Here is a 14,548-nt window from a genome sequence, read left to right on the forward strand (position 1 = left end):
CCGGGCCAGAAACTGCCACAATTTTCTAGAGGGGGAAAAAATAAAAAAAATCCCTTCTAAGCTATCCCCTCCCATCGAGACCCTTCCTGTTCCTTTAACATGGGCCGGGCAGCAGAAAGACGAGTGAGTGACAGCAGATAGGCCAATCAGAAGCAGCCCCGTCTCGGGCCCACCCCGAGGCCTGGCCCAACCACGTCCCGGTAGCTCCCGGAATAGGAGCGTTGCGAGACGGTCGGTTCCAAGTGGGCCTGGGCGCGGGGGGGAGGCGGGTCTGTCCTCGGGAACTGCAAGGCCCTGTGCGCGGGAGGACTGAGATCACGGCCGCGGCTGCTGGAAGCGTCGAAGTTCAGCTGGGCCGCCGACACTGACCTGTGCTTAGAACTCATCCTGGCCCGCAGAGCCTGCCGCGAGTCTCTGGCGTCCCCTGTGGCGGGCTCTTGGAGCCACTTTCCCGAGCGGAAGTCAGCCTGCGGCTCGGACTCTGGCGGGACCTGCTCGGAGGAATGGCGCCGCCGGGTGAGGAGTTGCGCGTGGCTTATCGATAGGGCCCCACGGCTGGCACTCTTTGGGGAGAGGGCTGTCGCCCGCGGGAGGCTACTCGTCGCCGCTCGAGAGCCGGCCAGGCGGGATCCCCTTCCTCTGCGGGACAGGGGCATGGGCACGGGCACAAGCTCTGGGTGGGGCGCTGTCGGGTCCAGGGTCCGAAGGACGGCTGCGAGCTGGTGGGAGTGCCCGCGACCTGGAGGGGTTGGTGCCTGGGGGAGGGGTGCAGCGCGGAGCTACGGGTCGCCCCGAGGCCCAGCCGTGGGGACCGCGGCCGCGCTTAGCCATAGGCCTGGCCTCACTCATTCATTTCATTCGCGCGGGCTCCTGGGCCAGGCGGCCTAAGGTTCTGGTCCCGGCGCCGCCCCTTACTCCGTGTGAGGTTTTGGCCAGATTGTCCTTTCGGCTGTAGTTTCCCTTTCAGTGAAAGGGGCAAAGAAAACCCCTCACTTCTCTCTGGGAGTCTGGAGCATAAGTTCTGAAGTGATACCGTGAGTGCAAACTTGCAGTCGGCCACGTATTCATTGTGTAACCCAAAGCAGGTTACTTAACCCCTCTGCACCTCAGTTTCTCATGTGTAAAATAAGTTAGTCAAATTAGTCACGTTATTTGCCTCGTTGAGTTGCTCTATTAAGTGAAATAATCTTCGTGCATAGGTTAGAACAGCGCATGGCCCTAAGTAAGAACTCGGTAAAGTTAACTGCATCGGAAGTTACTGAGTAGACGCTGTGCAGGGTGGAATCTCATGTAGCCTCATCGTAACTTTGGAAGCATGTACTCTTGTTATTACCATTTGACAGATGAGAAGTTGGAATCCCACGGAAGGGAACTTACTTGCCCAGGGTGACACATGAATGAGTCAGTGGCTCACCGTTTCATTATTTGAGAAGTTTAGAATAGTAAAGTGGTTAAAAGCAGACTTTGGATTCAAATTGCCTGAAGTTTGATTCTCAGTGATGTGTCCTAGGGCAGGTAACTACTTCTGAGCCTCACTTTCCTAGTCTGTGAAATGCAGAAGATAGCCACCTTACTTAGATGTTGTGAAGATTTAGTGATTTGGTGTGTGCAAAGCACAGCACAGCGTGGGCATACCCAACATGCTAAGTGCTCAACTTTTAGTCAGAAAAGTTACTGCTCTCATTAACATGGAGTGAGAAGATTAGGATTCTGACACAGGTGCTGTTTTAGGGGAATTTACGGTCTAGGTGAGAAAATGCTAGTCACAGCCGTTCACTAGATCTTCATATATGGGGTGCCTGCCTGTACACAAAGCATTGGGGATTCAGCATTGGTGTCTTGACTCCTCTTTCTCTTAGGTCTTTCTGTCCATTGGCAGTTCTGATAGGCTTTGACTTTGAATTCTAGCCAGACTAACTCTCGTCACTTCTCATCATGTTCACTGCTGTTGCCCTGGTTTGGGCCACCATCATCTTCTGGCTTGGATTATGGCGGTAATCTCCCAACCGGTGTCCCCCACTCTGTCCTTGCACCTGCATGGTCTGTTCTCCACACAGTATTGTTTATTCTCAACACGGTAATACCATTAGAGTGTAAATCAAATCACTCCTCTGCTTAGAACTTTCCATTGGCTTCCAGCCAGGTGCGGTAGCTCACACCTGTAATCCCAGCACTTTGGGAGGCTGAGGCGGGCGGATCACGAGGTCAAGAGATGAAGACCATCCTGGCCAACATGGTGAAACCCCATCTCTACTAAAAAGACAAAAATTAGCTGGGCATGGTGGCATGTGCCTGTCGTCCCAGCTACTTGGGAGGCTGAGGCAGGAGAATCGCTTGAACCCGGGAGGCTGCGGCTGCAGTGAGCTGAGATCGCACCACTGCACTGTACTCCAGACTGGCAACAGAGTGAGACTCTATCTAAGAAAAAAAAAAGAGACTTTCCAGTGGCTTTCACTGTGGTGGTATATAAGGCCCTCTGGATCTGTCCTCTGCTACCTCTGTTACCTCATCTACTTCTTACCTTTTGCTTACTTTTGCTCAAGCTATGCTGTCCTTGCTGATCTCAAAAAACACTGTATGTGTACATACTCCTGATTCAGAATCTTTGCAATTGGTTTTTCTTTTCTTTTTTTTTGAGACAGAGCCCCAGGCTGGAGTGCAGTGGCGCGATCTCAGCTCACTGCCCACTCTGCTTCCCGGTTCAAGTGATTCTCGTGCCTCAGCCTCCCGAGTAGCTGGGATTACAGGCACAAGTCACCATGCCTGGCTCATATCTTGTGTTTTTAGTAGAGATGGGGTTTCACCATGTTGGCTAGGCTGGTCTCGAGCTCCTGACCTCAGGTTATCCTTCTTCCTCGGCCTCCCAAAGTGCTGGGGTTAGAGGTGTGAGCCACCGCGCCCGGCCATATTGGGTTTTTCTTCTTAGCATAATTTCCCACCAGATATCTTTATGACTTGCTTCTCCTTCAGGTCTGTACTCCATATGTTTATTTCTTAGGCCTTTACAGACTACTGTATTTAAAATGCAGCCCTTCCCAAATATCTCTTCTGTACTTTATTTTTTTCCATAGCACTTTTACCTTCTAATGTGATAAATAATGTTATTTCTTTCTTTCTTTTTTTTTTTTTTTGCATTTGCAGGATTTAATAGAGTGAAATAGAGTGAAAACAGAGCTCCCATATAAGGGGAGGGGACCCAAAGGGAGTTGCCCAATAATGTTCTTATTTCATGTGATGTCTTTTGCCACTAGAATACAAGCTCTTTGAGGATGGGAGTTTTGTTTGTTTCCTGCTGTATTTTTAACACCTAAAGTAGTGTGTGGCACATAATAGCTCAGTATACATTTGATGAATATGCCACATGATAGATTTTTTTCTTTTTCTTCTTTTATTTTACGTATTTATTTATTTTTATTTTTTTTGAGATGGAGTCTCACTGTGTCGCCCAGGCTGTAATGCAGTGGCGCGATCTCAGCTCACTGCAACTTCCACCTCCTGGGTTTAAGTGATTCTCCTGCCTCAGTCTCCCAAGTAGCTTGGATTACAGGCGCCCACCACCACGCCTGGCTAATTTTTGTCTTTTTGGTAGAGACAGGGTTTCACCATGTTGGCCAGGCTGGTCTTAAACTTCTGACCTCAAGTGATCTGCCTACCTCGGCCTCCCAAAGTGCTGGAATTACAGGTGTGAGCCACCGCACTCGGCCGTCTTTTATTTTTTTGAGACAGGGTCTCTCTTTGTCCCCCAGGGTGGAGTGCAGTGGTGCAATCCCAGCTCACTGCAGTCTCCACCTCCCAGGCTCAAGTGATCCTCCTACCTCAGCCTCCCAAGTAGTGGGACTACAGGCACGCGCCACCATGCCTGGCTAATTTTTGTATTTTCTTTTTTATAGAGAAAGGATTTCGCCATGTTGCCTGGTCTAGTCTTGAACTCCTGGGCTCAAGCGATCCACCCGCCTCAGCCTCCCAAAGTATTGGGATTACAGACGTGAGCCACTGCCTCTGGCCAGTAGTGCCTTTTTTCAAGGATTCTAGTTCAAGCTTAATTTAACGCTAAAGGCAAAAGATTTAGGGCCACTCATGTTAGCCTAGTGATTATTTGTTATTATTGTTACTTGGGTGCTAGACAATGCACTTTATCAAGAAGCAGCCCATTCAAAAGTGTTTTTTGTTTTGTTTTTTAAATAAATGAAGTAGAAATGTACCACTCCTGCAGCTCCCTGTCCCCTGGGGCATCATAGATGGGGATTAATTTTTCTTTCCATTTATTCAGCAAATATTTATTCAGTACCTGCTATGTGCCAGGCAGTGTGCAAGACTTGGAAATACTGGGATGAACAAAAGAAACGGTCTTTATCCTCATGGAACTTACAGTTTAGCAGAGAAATCAGACATTACACTGTTAAAGTTGTGGAAAATTCCACATAGAAGTATAGATTCCTATGAGTGGATATCACAACAACAATAATAATAGTAGTAGAAGTAGTAGCTAACATTGATACAGCACTTGTTATGTGCCAGTCATTATTCTAAGGTTTTTTTTTTTGAGACAGAGTTTTGCTCGTCTCCCAGGTTGGAGTACAGTGGCGCAATCTCAGCTCACTGCAACCTATCTCCCGGGTTCAAGCGATTCTCCTGCCTCAGCCTCCCGAGTAGCTGGGATTACAGGCACCTGCCACCATGCCCGGCTAATTTTTTTGTATTTTTAGTAGAGATGGGGTTTCACCATGTTGGCCAGGCTGGCCTCAAATTCCTGACCTCAGGTGATCCACCTGCTTTGGCCTCCCAAAGTGCTGGCCTGGCCAGATCTTTCTATATTAACTCGTGTAATCATTTCTGAGGTAGATACTATTATTATCCCACTTTACACTTGAGGAAACTGAGGCACCAGCTGGTTGAGTAACCGCCAAGGGCATATTGCTAATAAATGGCAGAGCTGTGATTTAAGCCTGGCCCCAGAGCCTGGGTTCTTCTTTACTTTATTGTACTGGGGACCTAATCCTAGGGAGAGCTTCTTAAGGAAGAGGTGCTTGAGCTGAATTCTGAAAGTAAAAATTAAGCAAAGTTGAGGTAGGGGAAAGCATGAAAAAATGCTGGGCAGGAACGAACCTGGCGTTTTAGAGGACAGAGAAGAAGCCAGAGGGCAACAGATGGTGGGAAGCACGAGGGAGGAGAGCTGGTTGAGAGGCTGGCAAAGTGTGAGGATTCAGGATTGGGTTTGTCCTTAGAGGCAGAGGGCTTACGAACATCTTTCAGATGGGAATAGTAGGATAAGGACTGTGCTTTAGATGCCTGGAGGCTGCTGGCAGGACTGTCCTTCCACCAGTTGAAGAGCAGGCTCCCTGCCTCCCCAAGGCTTCTCCTCAGGTTAAACCCCTGGGTTCCCTCACCCTTCCCCATGTGATTTGGTTCCCAGATCTTGGTGCACATCATCATTGGGACTGTGTATAGCACCTTGGAAGAGTGTGGAGTGTACTGAATAGTTGTTTCCCCCCAAGGTTCAAGCACTGTCTTCCTGTTGGCCCTGACAATCATAGCCAGCACCTGGGCTCTGACACCCACTCACTACCTCACCAAGCATGACGTGGAGAGACTGAAAGCCTCGCTGGATCGCCCTTTCACAAATTTGGAATCTGCCTTCTACTCCATCGTGGGACTCAGCAGCCTTGGTGCCCAGGTGCCAGATGCAAAGGTAAGGCTGTTTTTGTCCTGGTGGTCAGAGTGGTTCAGGAGGACCTTCATCCCCTCACTATATTCCTTTGGGGTAGTTCAAAACTAACTCTTGCTCATTTGAGGATAACCAAGGTTAATCCAGTATAAGAAATATTTGGCTGGGCGTGGTGGCTCACGCCTGTAATGCCAGCACTTTGGGAGGTCAAGGCAGGTGGATCATGAGGTCAGGAGTTTGAGACCAGCCTGTCTAATGCAGTGAAACCCTGTCTCTACTAAAAATAGAAAAAATTAGCCGGGTGTGGTGGTGCATTCCTATAATCCCAGCTACTCAGGAGGCTGAGGCAGGAGAATCGTGTGAACCCGGGAAGCAGATGTTGCAGTGAGCTGAGATGGCGCCATTGCACTCTAGCCCAGGCAACAGTGAGACTCAGTCTCAAAAAAAGAAGTTTATTTCAGTTTGACAGGTCTGTTTTTGTTGTTTTGCCTAATGTATGTTAAGGATCATACCAGATCAGTTATTGTTAGTGGGATGTCAAGAAGAGCAAGTCATAGATCATCTAGAAACTTTTACTTCAGCTCTGGGAGTGAGACTGTTCAGTACCATGTGTACTTACCAAGTGCCCCCATATGTGTGTGACTAACAATAAGGGAATTCAAGGTAGAAGGCACTCACATGTATTAAATAATGGTAGTCACTACATCAGGCAATTTTAATACATGTTTTTGGACTTCTGGTGAGGAAAATGCATCATGATTAAAACCTTTCCTGGATTCAGAACAGTTTTTTCTTTTTTTTGAGACAACGTGTGGCTCAGCGAGGCTGGAGTGCAGTGGCATGGTCATGACTCACTGCAACCTCTGTCTCTTGGGCTCAAGCCAGCCACCTCAGCTTCCCTGCTGGGACTACAGGTGTGCACTACCACACCTGGCTAATTTTTTGTATTTTTTGGTAGAGATGGGGTTTCATCATGTTGGCTAGGCTGGTCTTGAACTCCTGACCTCAAGTGATCTGCCCTCCTGGGCCTCCCAAAGTGCTGGGATTACAGGCATGAGCCACTGTGCCCACCCCCTTGATTATTTTTAAATATTCTGTTTTATCTCTTCTATTGGCTGTTTAGATCTAATTTTTTTTTTTTAGTGTTTGTCTAGTTTTGTTTCGAGATTTTAATATGCATCCTTAATTTCTCACAGTATACCGTGAATTATTATTTTGCCATGTCACAAATAATAAAAGAACCCTATAACTGTATTTCCATTTAAATTCCCATTATTTCTGGTATCATTGTCATACTTTTTGTTTGTTTTGTTTTTGTTTTTGAGACGAAGACTCGCTCTGTCACCAGGCTGGAGTGCAGTGGCTCGATCTCACTGCACTGCTTGATCTCATTGCTTGATCTCACTGCAGTCTCTCACTGCAATTGCACCCCCACCTCCCAGGTTCAAGCAATTCCCCTGCCTCAGCGTCCCAGGTAGCTGGGACTACAGGCACACACTACCACGCCAGCTAATTTTTTGTATTTTAGTAGAGATGAGGTTTCACTGTGTTGGCCAGGATAGTCTCAATCTCCTGACCTTGTGATCCACCCTCCTTGGCCTCCCAAAGTGCTTGGATTATAGGTGTGAGCCACTGCGCCCGGCCCATTGTGAAACTTTTTAACCTTCTTTAAAGGATCCCAGCTTTTGCTGTCTGTTGTTCGGTGTCTCAATTTCATATATTTCAAACTGTTTGATAGTTATTTATGGTAGGAGGGGAAGTTCAATATCTTTAATTCTGTCTAGGACAGAACTGATAGTCCCAATTGTTGTCTGTCTTTCTTTTTTTTTTTCTGAGACAAGGCCTCGCTATGTTGCCCAGGCTGGAGTGCAGTGGTGCAATCATGGTGCAGTGCAGCCTCAAACTCCTGGACTCAGGTGATCCTTCACCTCAGCCCCCTAAGTAGCTGGGACTACAGTCACATGCCACCATGCCTAGCTAATTTTTTTTTTTTTTTTTTTTTTTTTTTTTGAGACGGAGTCTCGCTCTGTCGCCCAGGCTGGAGTGCAGTGGCCGGATCTCAGCTCACTGCAACCTCCGCCTCCTAGGTTCAAGCGATCTTCCGGCCTCAGTCTCCCAAGTAGCTGGGACTACAGGCGCCCACCACCTCGCCCGGCTAGTTTTTTGTAATTTTTAGTAGAGACGGGGTTTCACCGTGTTAGCCAGGATGGTCTCAATCTCCTGACCTCGTGATCCGCCCGTCTCGGCCTCCCAAAGTGCTGGGATTACAGGCTTGAGCCACCGCGCCGGCCTTTTTTTTTTTAATATTTGTAGAGACAGGGTGTTGCCATGTTGCCCAGTCTTGTCTCAAACTCCTCGGGTCAAGCCATCCTCCCACCTCTGCCACCCAAAGTGCTGGGATTACAGATGTGAACCACTGTGCCAAGCCTCCAGTTGATGTCTTTTTTTGTTGTTTGTTTGACATGGAGTCTTACTGTCATCCAGGCTGGAGTACAGTTTTGCAGTCTCAGCTCACTGCAACCTCCGCCTCCTAGGTTCAAGCGATCTTCCGGCCTCAGTCTCCCAAGTAGCTGGGACTACAGGCATTCTCCACAACGCCTGGCTAATTTTTGTATTTTTTGGTAGGGACAGGGTTTTGCCATGTTGGCCAGGCTGGTCCCGAACTCTTGACCTCAGGTGATCCACCCACCTTGGCCTCCCAAAGTGCTGGGATTATAGGCGTGAGCCACCCCTCTTGGCTGCAATTGGTATCTTTCAATCCATTTCGATTGTTATTCTTTTTGATGCTCAAAATGTTCCATTTTTGCCAATGGGCCAAACTGTGTGTGTGTGTGTATGTGTGAACATCCATTCATTTACACGTTGGGTACAACTGTTTTTCAGTTTAACTGTAGAGTTAAATAGTTACTAGGCTGGCCATAAAGCCTGAAGTATGGCTGGCCGTGGTGACTCAAGCCTGTAATCCCAGCACTTTGGGAGGCCGAGACGGGCGGATCACAAGGTCAGGAGATCGAGACCATCCTGGCTAACACGGTGAAACCCCGACTCTACTAAAAATATAAAATATAAAAAACTAGCCGGGCGAGGTGGCGGGCGCCTGTAGTCCCAGCTACTCGGGAGGCTAAGGCAGGAGAATGGCATAAACCCGGGAGGCGGAGCTTGCAGTGAGCTGAGATCCGGCCACCACACTCCAGCCTGGGTGACAGAGCCAGACTTCGTCTCAAAAAAAAAAAAAAAAAGCCTGAAGTATTTACCAACTGGTCCTTTACAGAAAAAGTTTGCTGATCCCGGCTATATGAGATCCAGCTTACTCAGATTTTTTCCTAACAACCAGCTCTCCGTTTCTGCCCAATGTTTTCTTCCTGTGTGTGACTCTATTAAAGAAACAGACTTTTCCTCATGATTTCACTCTTATAAACCCCAAAGGTGAATGTACCTCCTGATAAAATTAGTTCTACTCAAAAGTAAGAGTATATGCATCAGAGTCAGTTAACTCAAGCTTTTAATTCTGGCTCCACCTCTCTGAAAAGGGAGTTATGAAGCCTACCTCACTGAATCATTGTAAGAAGAAAGTGAAGTTACAGTATGCCCCTCAAAGGAAATGGTAGCTATTATCGTTCTTACATTGAAAAGGTTTGCTTCTATTTATACTTTGTTTAGGTGAGTTCAGACAGTGCCTGGCACAGACACTGTATTCGCGGTGCCTTTTGTAGTGATGCTTCGTATTTCTGCTCTGGTTTTCGGTGATGTCTTTAGAGGCCCTGGGGAGAGAGAAAGAGCAAATTGACTAGAGGTTTTATATTGTGAGGTATAGGAGATAACATTGGAATAGTAATGTTAACCTTTGGCAGGATTTGAATGCAGGATGAAAAGTTTCTCCTGAAGGTTTTCAAACTTTTGTGGAACCACAGGATTCAGTGTAGGGGGTCACGGATGAAAGAGGTGCTCCCACTTCATCCAGAGCATGTCTTTTGATCTGTGTCGTGATTTGGAGTTCTGTAGGAGATTTAGGTTGAAGACATACCCCCAAAGCTATTCTCTGCCATTATCACAAGTTTGTGGGATGTTGGTTAGGGCTGAAGATGTAGATTGAGAGGCATCCGGACAGCTGCCATGTAGTGTGACTTGGGGTAATTACATGATTGGGCTGGCTGTGGCTTTATATTTACAATACAGACACTGAAATCAGAGAGCTTGGCTTCAAGGTGTTAACTTCAAAACTTCACACCGGAGTCACCTGTGCAGCTTCCTTAACCTTTCAAAATGTTTGTTCTGTCATCGGTGAGATGGAGACAATAATACTAAGCTTACAGGTAATGTGTGCGAGGTCGTTAGCACGTTGATGGCATGTGGTAATATGTAGTATTAACCTTGTGATTAGCATGACTATATATAAATAGTAGTAGCAGTTGGTACACATTGATTGACATTGTTTTTTCAGACTGTCATCCCCACTGCTTAGCATACCTCTGACACACAGGTGTCTAACAAATATTTGAACTGTAAAACTTCAGCTCAATCAAAATGGGAGCTCTCTAAATGTGCCTGCTAATCAGAAAATAAATGGGTTAATCACATACTGCATTCTAATTGCTTATGAAATGTGCTCTGTTGATTAGGTGATGTATGCATTATAAGTAATGGAAGAAAGGGAGTTGTATGGATGTTTCAGAGCTGTTGAATTTCCTCATTAGATGTGCAAACTACATAAATCCATTGAGAGAAAGTCTTCATTACTGTCACTTCCGTGTAGTGGTGCGTGTCCTGCTCAGCCGTTGCTGCCTTCAGCTCAGTAGAGAGAACTCCCTGGGCTCCATTAGATACACTGTTGATTGTTCTCACAGATTGATCTTTGGAGAGATTTTGGTTATTATCTCACAAGAGGTTTTAGCAGCGAAACTGGGAGAAATGGGGTTTACTGAGAATAGAAACTATGGAGACAGCAGTGTGGAATGAAAGTTGATTTTAGTTGTTATAAAGTGTGAGCATCGGCCGGGTGCAATGTCTCAGGCCTGTAATCTCAGCACTTTGGGAGGCTGAGGTCGGTGGATCCCTTGAGGTCAGGAGTTCGAGACCAGCCTGGCCAACATGGCAAAACCCTGTCTCTACTAAAAATACAAAAGTTAGCCAGACGTGGTGGGCATACCTGTAATCCCACTACTCGGGAGGCCGAGGCAGGAGAATCACTTGAACCCAGAGGCAGAGGTTGCAGTGAGCCGAGATCATGCTGCTACACTCCAGCTTGGGCGACAGAGTGAGACCCTGTCTCAAAAAAAAAAAAAAAAATGCCGATCACCATGCCTCACACATGTAATCCCAGCACTTTGGGAGGCCAAGGTGGGTGGATTACAAGGTCAGGAGATCAAGACCATCCTGGCTAATACAGTGAAACCCTGTCTCTATTAAAAATACAAAAAAATTAGCTAGGTGTGGTGGCGGATGCCTGTAGTCCCAGCTACTCGGGAGGCCAAGGCAGGAAAATGGCGTGAACCTGGGAGGCAGAGCTTAAAGTGGGCCAAGATCACAGACTGCACTCCCGCATGGGTGATAGAGCGAGACTCTGTCTCAAAAAAAAAAAAAAAAAGAGTGAGCATTTTTCATTTGAGTTATATTTATATAAAACATAAGCATATCAGAATGGTGATTTTATGGATATCATTGTTTAGCTTTTTATAAGATTAAGAACATGCTGGGCACAGTGGCTCATGCCTGTAATTCCAGCACTTTGGGAGGCTGGGGTGGGAGGATCATTTGAAGCCAGGAGTTCGAGACCAGCCTGGGCAACATAGTGAGACCACCCCTCTTTCCGCCCAATTTCTGCAAAAAATGAAAGAAATTAGCTGGGTATGGTGGCATGCACCTCTAGTCCTAGCTACTTAGGTGGTTGAGGCAGGAAGGCAGGGAGATCGCTTGAGCCCAGGAGTTTAAGGCTGCAGTTAGCTGTGATGGCACCAGTGCGCTCCAGCCTTGGCAACAAAGCAAGACCCTGTCTCAAAAAAAAAACAAATTATTTTTAAAAAATGCATCCCTTATGAAGTGTTGTGAGCACTAAATGAGATAATAAGTATAAAGTGCTTAGCATAGTGCCTGGCACATGACGAGTGCATATAGTAGTAAGTATATTTGTTTGTGGCTCAGGCACTCAGTTCATTCCTGGGGAGAGCAGAGAATGAGGCAATCTTTCATACAGTAATCGTTTATGGAGCCTCTGCTGTGTGCCAGACATTGTGCTAAATGCAGAGAAGACAAGAGAGCTCATTATCCAATGAGAGTATGGTAATACAGTGCTGAGTGCAAAGAGGCAGACAGGCTGTTTGTGGAAAGTACTATGGGAGTCCAGCAGAGGGAGCCGGCACTCACACTGTCTGCCAAATCTTGCACAGTGGGTGTTGCCATCTGTGCTGGCTGGTGCAGGCTTCATGTGGTCATTCAGCAAATATGTAGTGAGTTTCTGCTATGCACTAGGTATAGTGCTAGGCACTGGAGATTTACTCTTGAACCATAAAGAGGGAGAGGGCCCCTGCACTCTTAAGAATATATTGTCTAATAGCTGAGATAGGCATTAGTCATGTAATCAAATACATGCACGAGTATTTGTAACAGTGGTAAGTTTTATGAAGGTGAAATATGTGCTGTTATAAATAGGGGACTTTTATAGGGATAGAATAGGGTACTTTGATTTGCCAGGAAAGGCTTTCCTGAGGAAATCTCTGAATTTAGATCTCATTCTGGGCTGGGTGTGTTGGCACACACCTATAATACTAGTACTTTGGAAGGCTGCGGTAGGAGGATTGCCTGAAGCCAGGAGTCTGAAAACAGCCTGGGCAACAAAACGAGACCCTGTCTCTACAAAAAGTAAAAAAAAATATCTGACATAGTGGTGTGTGTCTATAGTCCCAACTACTCAGAAGGCTGAGGACGGAGGATTGCTGGAGCCCAGGAGTTGGAGGCTACAGTAAGCTACGATCATGCCACTGCACTCCAGCCTGTGTGAGAGGGCAAGACCCTGTCTCAAAACAAACAAAAACAAAACAAACCCCAAACCCAAAACTCAAACCTCTCTACATCACCCTAATCTCTCTCTACTCCTTAAGGGCAGGGACTTTGTCCATTTTATTTGTTATGTATCCCCAGTTCCTAGAACAGCACCTGGCATGTGGTAGGCACTGGAGTGAAGGAAGATGTGATGGATCTGAATTCTAAAGGGAGAGGAGGAGTTAACCGTGAGACGAAGGAGGGAAGGGACTTCAGGCAGAGGGAACAGCCTGTGCGGAGGATAGAGAGCGGGTTACATTTGAGATTGAAAGGAGGAGGTGTGTGGAACAGAGTGGGAGGGAGGGAGAGGAGTGAGGCAGGCTGGGGCCAAGCCACAGTGCCTTGGCCCACACAGGAAGAGTTCTGATCTATTTCCAATGAGCAATAGATTTTAAATAGCTAGTATCGTGATTCAACTTGCATTTCTGAAAGATTTCTCTCTTGCTTTTTGGAAGACAGACTATAGCAGGGGACTACAGGGCAAGATTGAATGCAGGAGGCGTACAAAAGATAACACCTGGCCTTTCTGCTTCTGTTGCATGGATGGGTAGTTGGGCCATTCCATAAGATAGCAACACAGGAAGAGAATGAGATTTGTCTGGGAAAGATCACGAATTTGTTCTTTACCATGGTGAGCTTGAAATACCTTTGAGTCATGTAAGTGACTATTGAGAGAAGTCTGGGCTGGAGGTAGGGGTCTGAGAATTATCTGCATAGAAGTTTAGGATGAAGCCATGGGCATGGATGGAACAGCCTAGGGAGGCAGGGGGTAATGGGATGAGAGCCCAGCCTAGGAGTTGAGAAACAGCAGGAGAGCTTGAAACTGAGGGAGGAGCTGCCAGAGAAGTAGGAGACCCAGGAGGGGTGCGGTGGTATCCCAGAAGGCTGCGGGCGCGCGTGTTTCCCAATGAGGATGTGATCGGTCTGTCCATCATTGAGGAATGAGCACTGGAAAATATCCTCTGCTTTGACAATCTGGAGGTTGCCACTGGTGTGCTGGGGGCAGAAGCCAAAGTGGAGTGAGTGGAAGTGAGGACGTGAAGACTGAAGCAGTGTGACTGTGTGGGAAGAGAGAAGATGGCACTGGAGGGGAGAGAAGGGTTGAGGGAAGTTGTTGTTTGAAAGTTTTGCTCTTGTCGCCCAGGCTAGCGTGCAGTGGCTCAATCTCGGTTCACTGCAACCTCCACCTCCCGGGTTCAAGCGATTCTCCTGCCTCAGCCTCCCAACTAGCTGGGACTACAGGTACGCACCCCCACGCCTGGCTAATTTTTGTAGTTTTAGTAGAGATGGAGTTTCACTATGTTGGTCAGGCTGGTCTCGAACTCCTGACTTCAGGTGATCCAGCCGCCTCAGCCTCCCAAAGTGTTGGGATTGTAGGCGTAAGCCATCATGCCTGGTCAGGAAGTTGTATTTTAAAATAAGTCTTGAGTTTTGTTAATACGTTAAGGAGAAGTTGAATTGACGAGGTAATGGGCTTCCAGATGGAGAGAACAGGGTGTGCAAAGCCTGGAGGCTTCCAAGTGCTTGTTGTGCTTTGGGGCAGTGAGGTGCTTTTGCAGCTGGAGCAGAGGTGGGTGGGGAAGTGCGGGAAGAAGCACCTGGGGAAAAGTGGGCCCGGTTAGAAAGGGTCTGGTATGGGGCCCCAGCCAGTGTGTGCCTGGGCAGCGTATCACAATAACAAAGTCTGAAGAGATTACAAAGCACAGTCTGAGAGGCAGCGAGAGTAATGGGGAGCTGTTTATGGAGGAAATAGGGGAGGGGAGGGCAGATGAGAGAGATTTGCTGTCTTTTCTGTAGGACTCCACGTTTGATTGGGTTCAGAGAGTTGTAGGGGAAAACCTATGATGG

General features: G+C 47.2%; 2 protein-coding genes across 10 annotated transcripts in view; one reads left to right on the forward strand and one right to left on the reverse strand.

Annotated features, from left to right (window-relative positions):
- Nucleotides 1-764, reverse strand: part of MROH8 (maestro heat like repeat family member 8) — an 85,220-nt gene extending 84,456 nt beyond the window's left edge. For all 6 annotated transcript variants that reach the window (XR_004431224.1, XM_033186364.1, XM_033186361.1 and 3 more), the window contains exon 1: nt 370-764. Coding sequence is in view for 5 of the 6 variants with exons in the window: in XM_033186364.1 (XP_033042255.1) it covers nt 370-656 (287 nt within the window). In the remaining variant the exon portion in view is untranslated. The remainder of the gene's footprint in view (nt 1-369) is intronic.
- The window catches only part of RPN2 (ribophorin II), a 64,365-nt gene continuing 50,015 nt past the window's right edge, over nt 199-14,548 (forward strand). For all 4 annotated transcript variants that reach the window (XM_033186366.1, XM_033186367.1, XM_033186369.1 and 1 more), the window contains exons 1-2: nt 199-516; nt 5,496-5,689. In XM_033186366.1, the coding sequence (XP_033042257.1) occupies nt 504-516; nt 5,496-5,689 (207 nt within the window). In that variant the 5' untranslated portion in view covers nt 199-503. The remainder of the gene's footprint in view (nt 517-5,495; nt 5,690-14,548) is intronic.

The sequence above is a fragment of the Trachypithecus francoisi genome, unplaced genomic scaffold, assembly GCF_009764315.1.
Source record: "Trachypithecus francoisi isolate TF-2019V2 unplaced genomic scaffold, Tfra_2.0 Lachesis_group21, whole genome shotgun sequence".
NCBI classification, from domain to species: Eukaryota; Metazoa; Chordata; class Mammalia; order Primates; family Cercopithecidae; genus Trachypithecus; species Trachypithecus francoisi.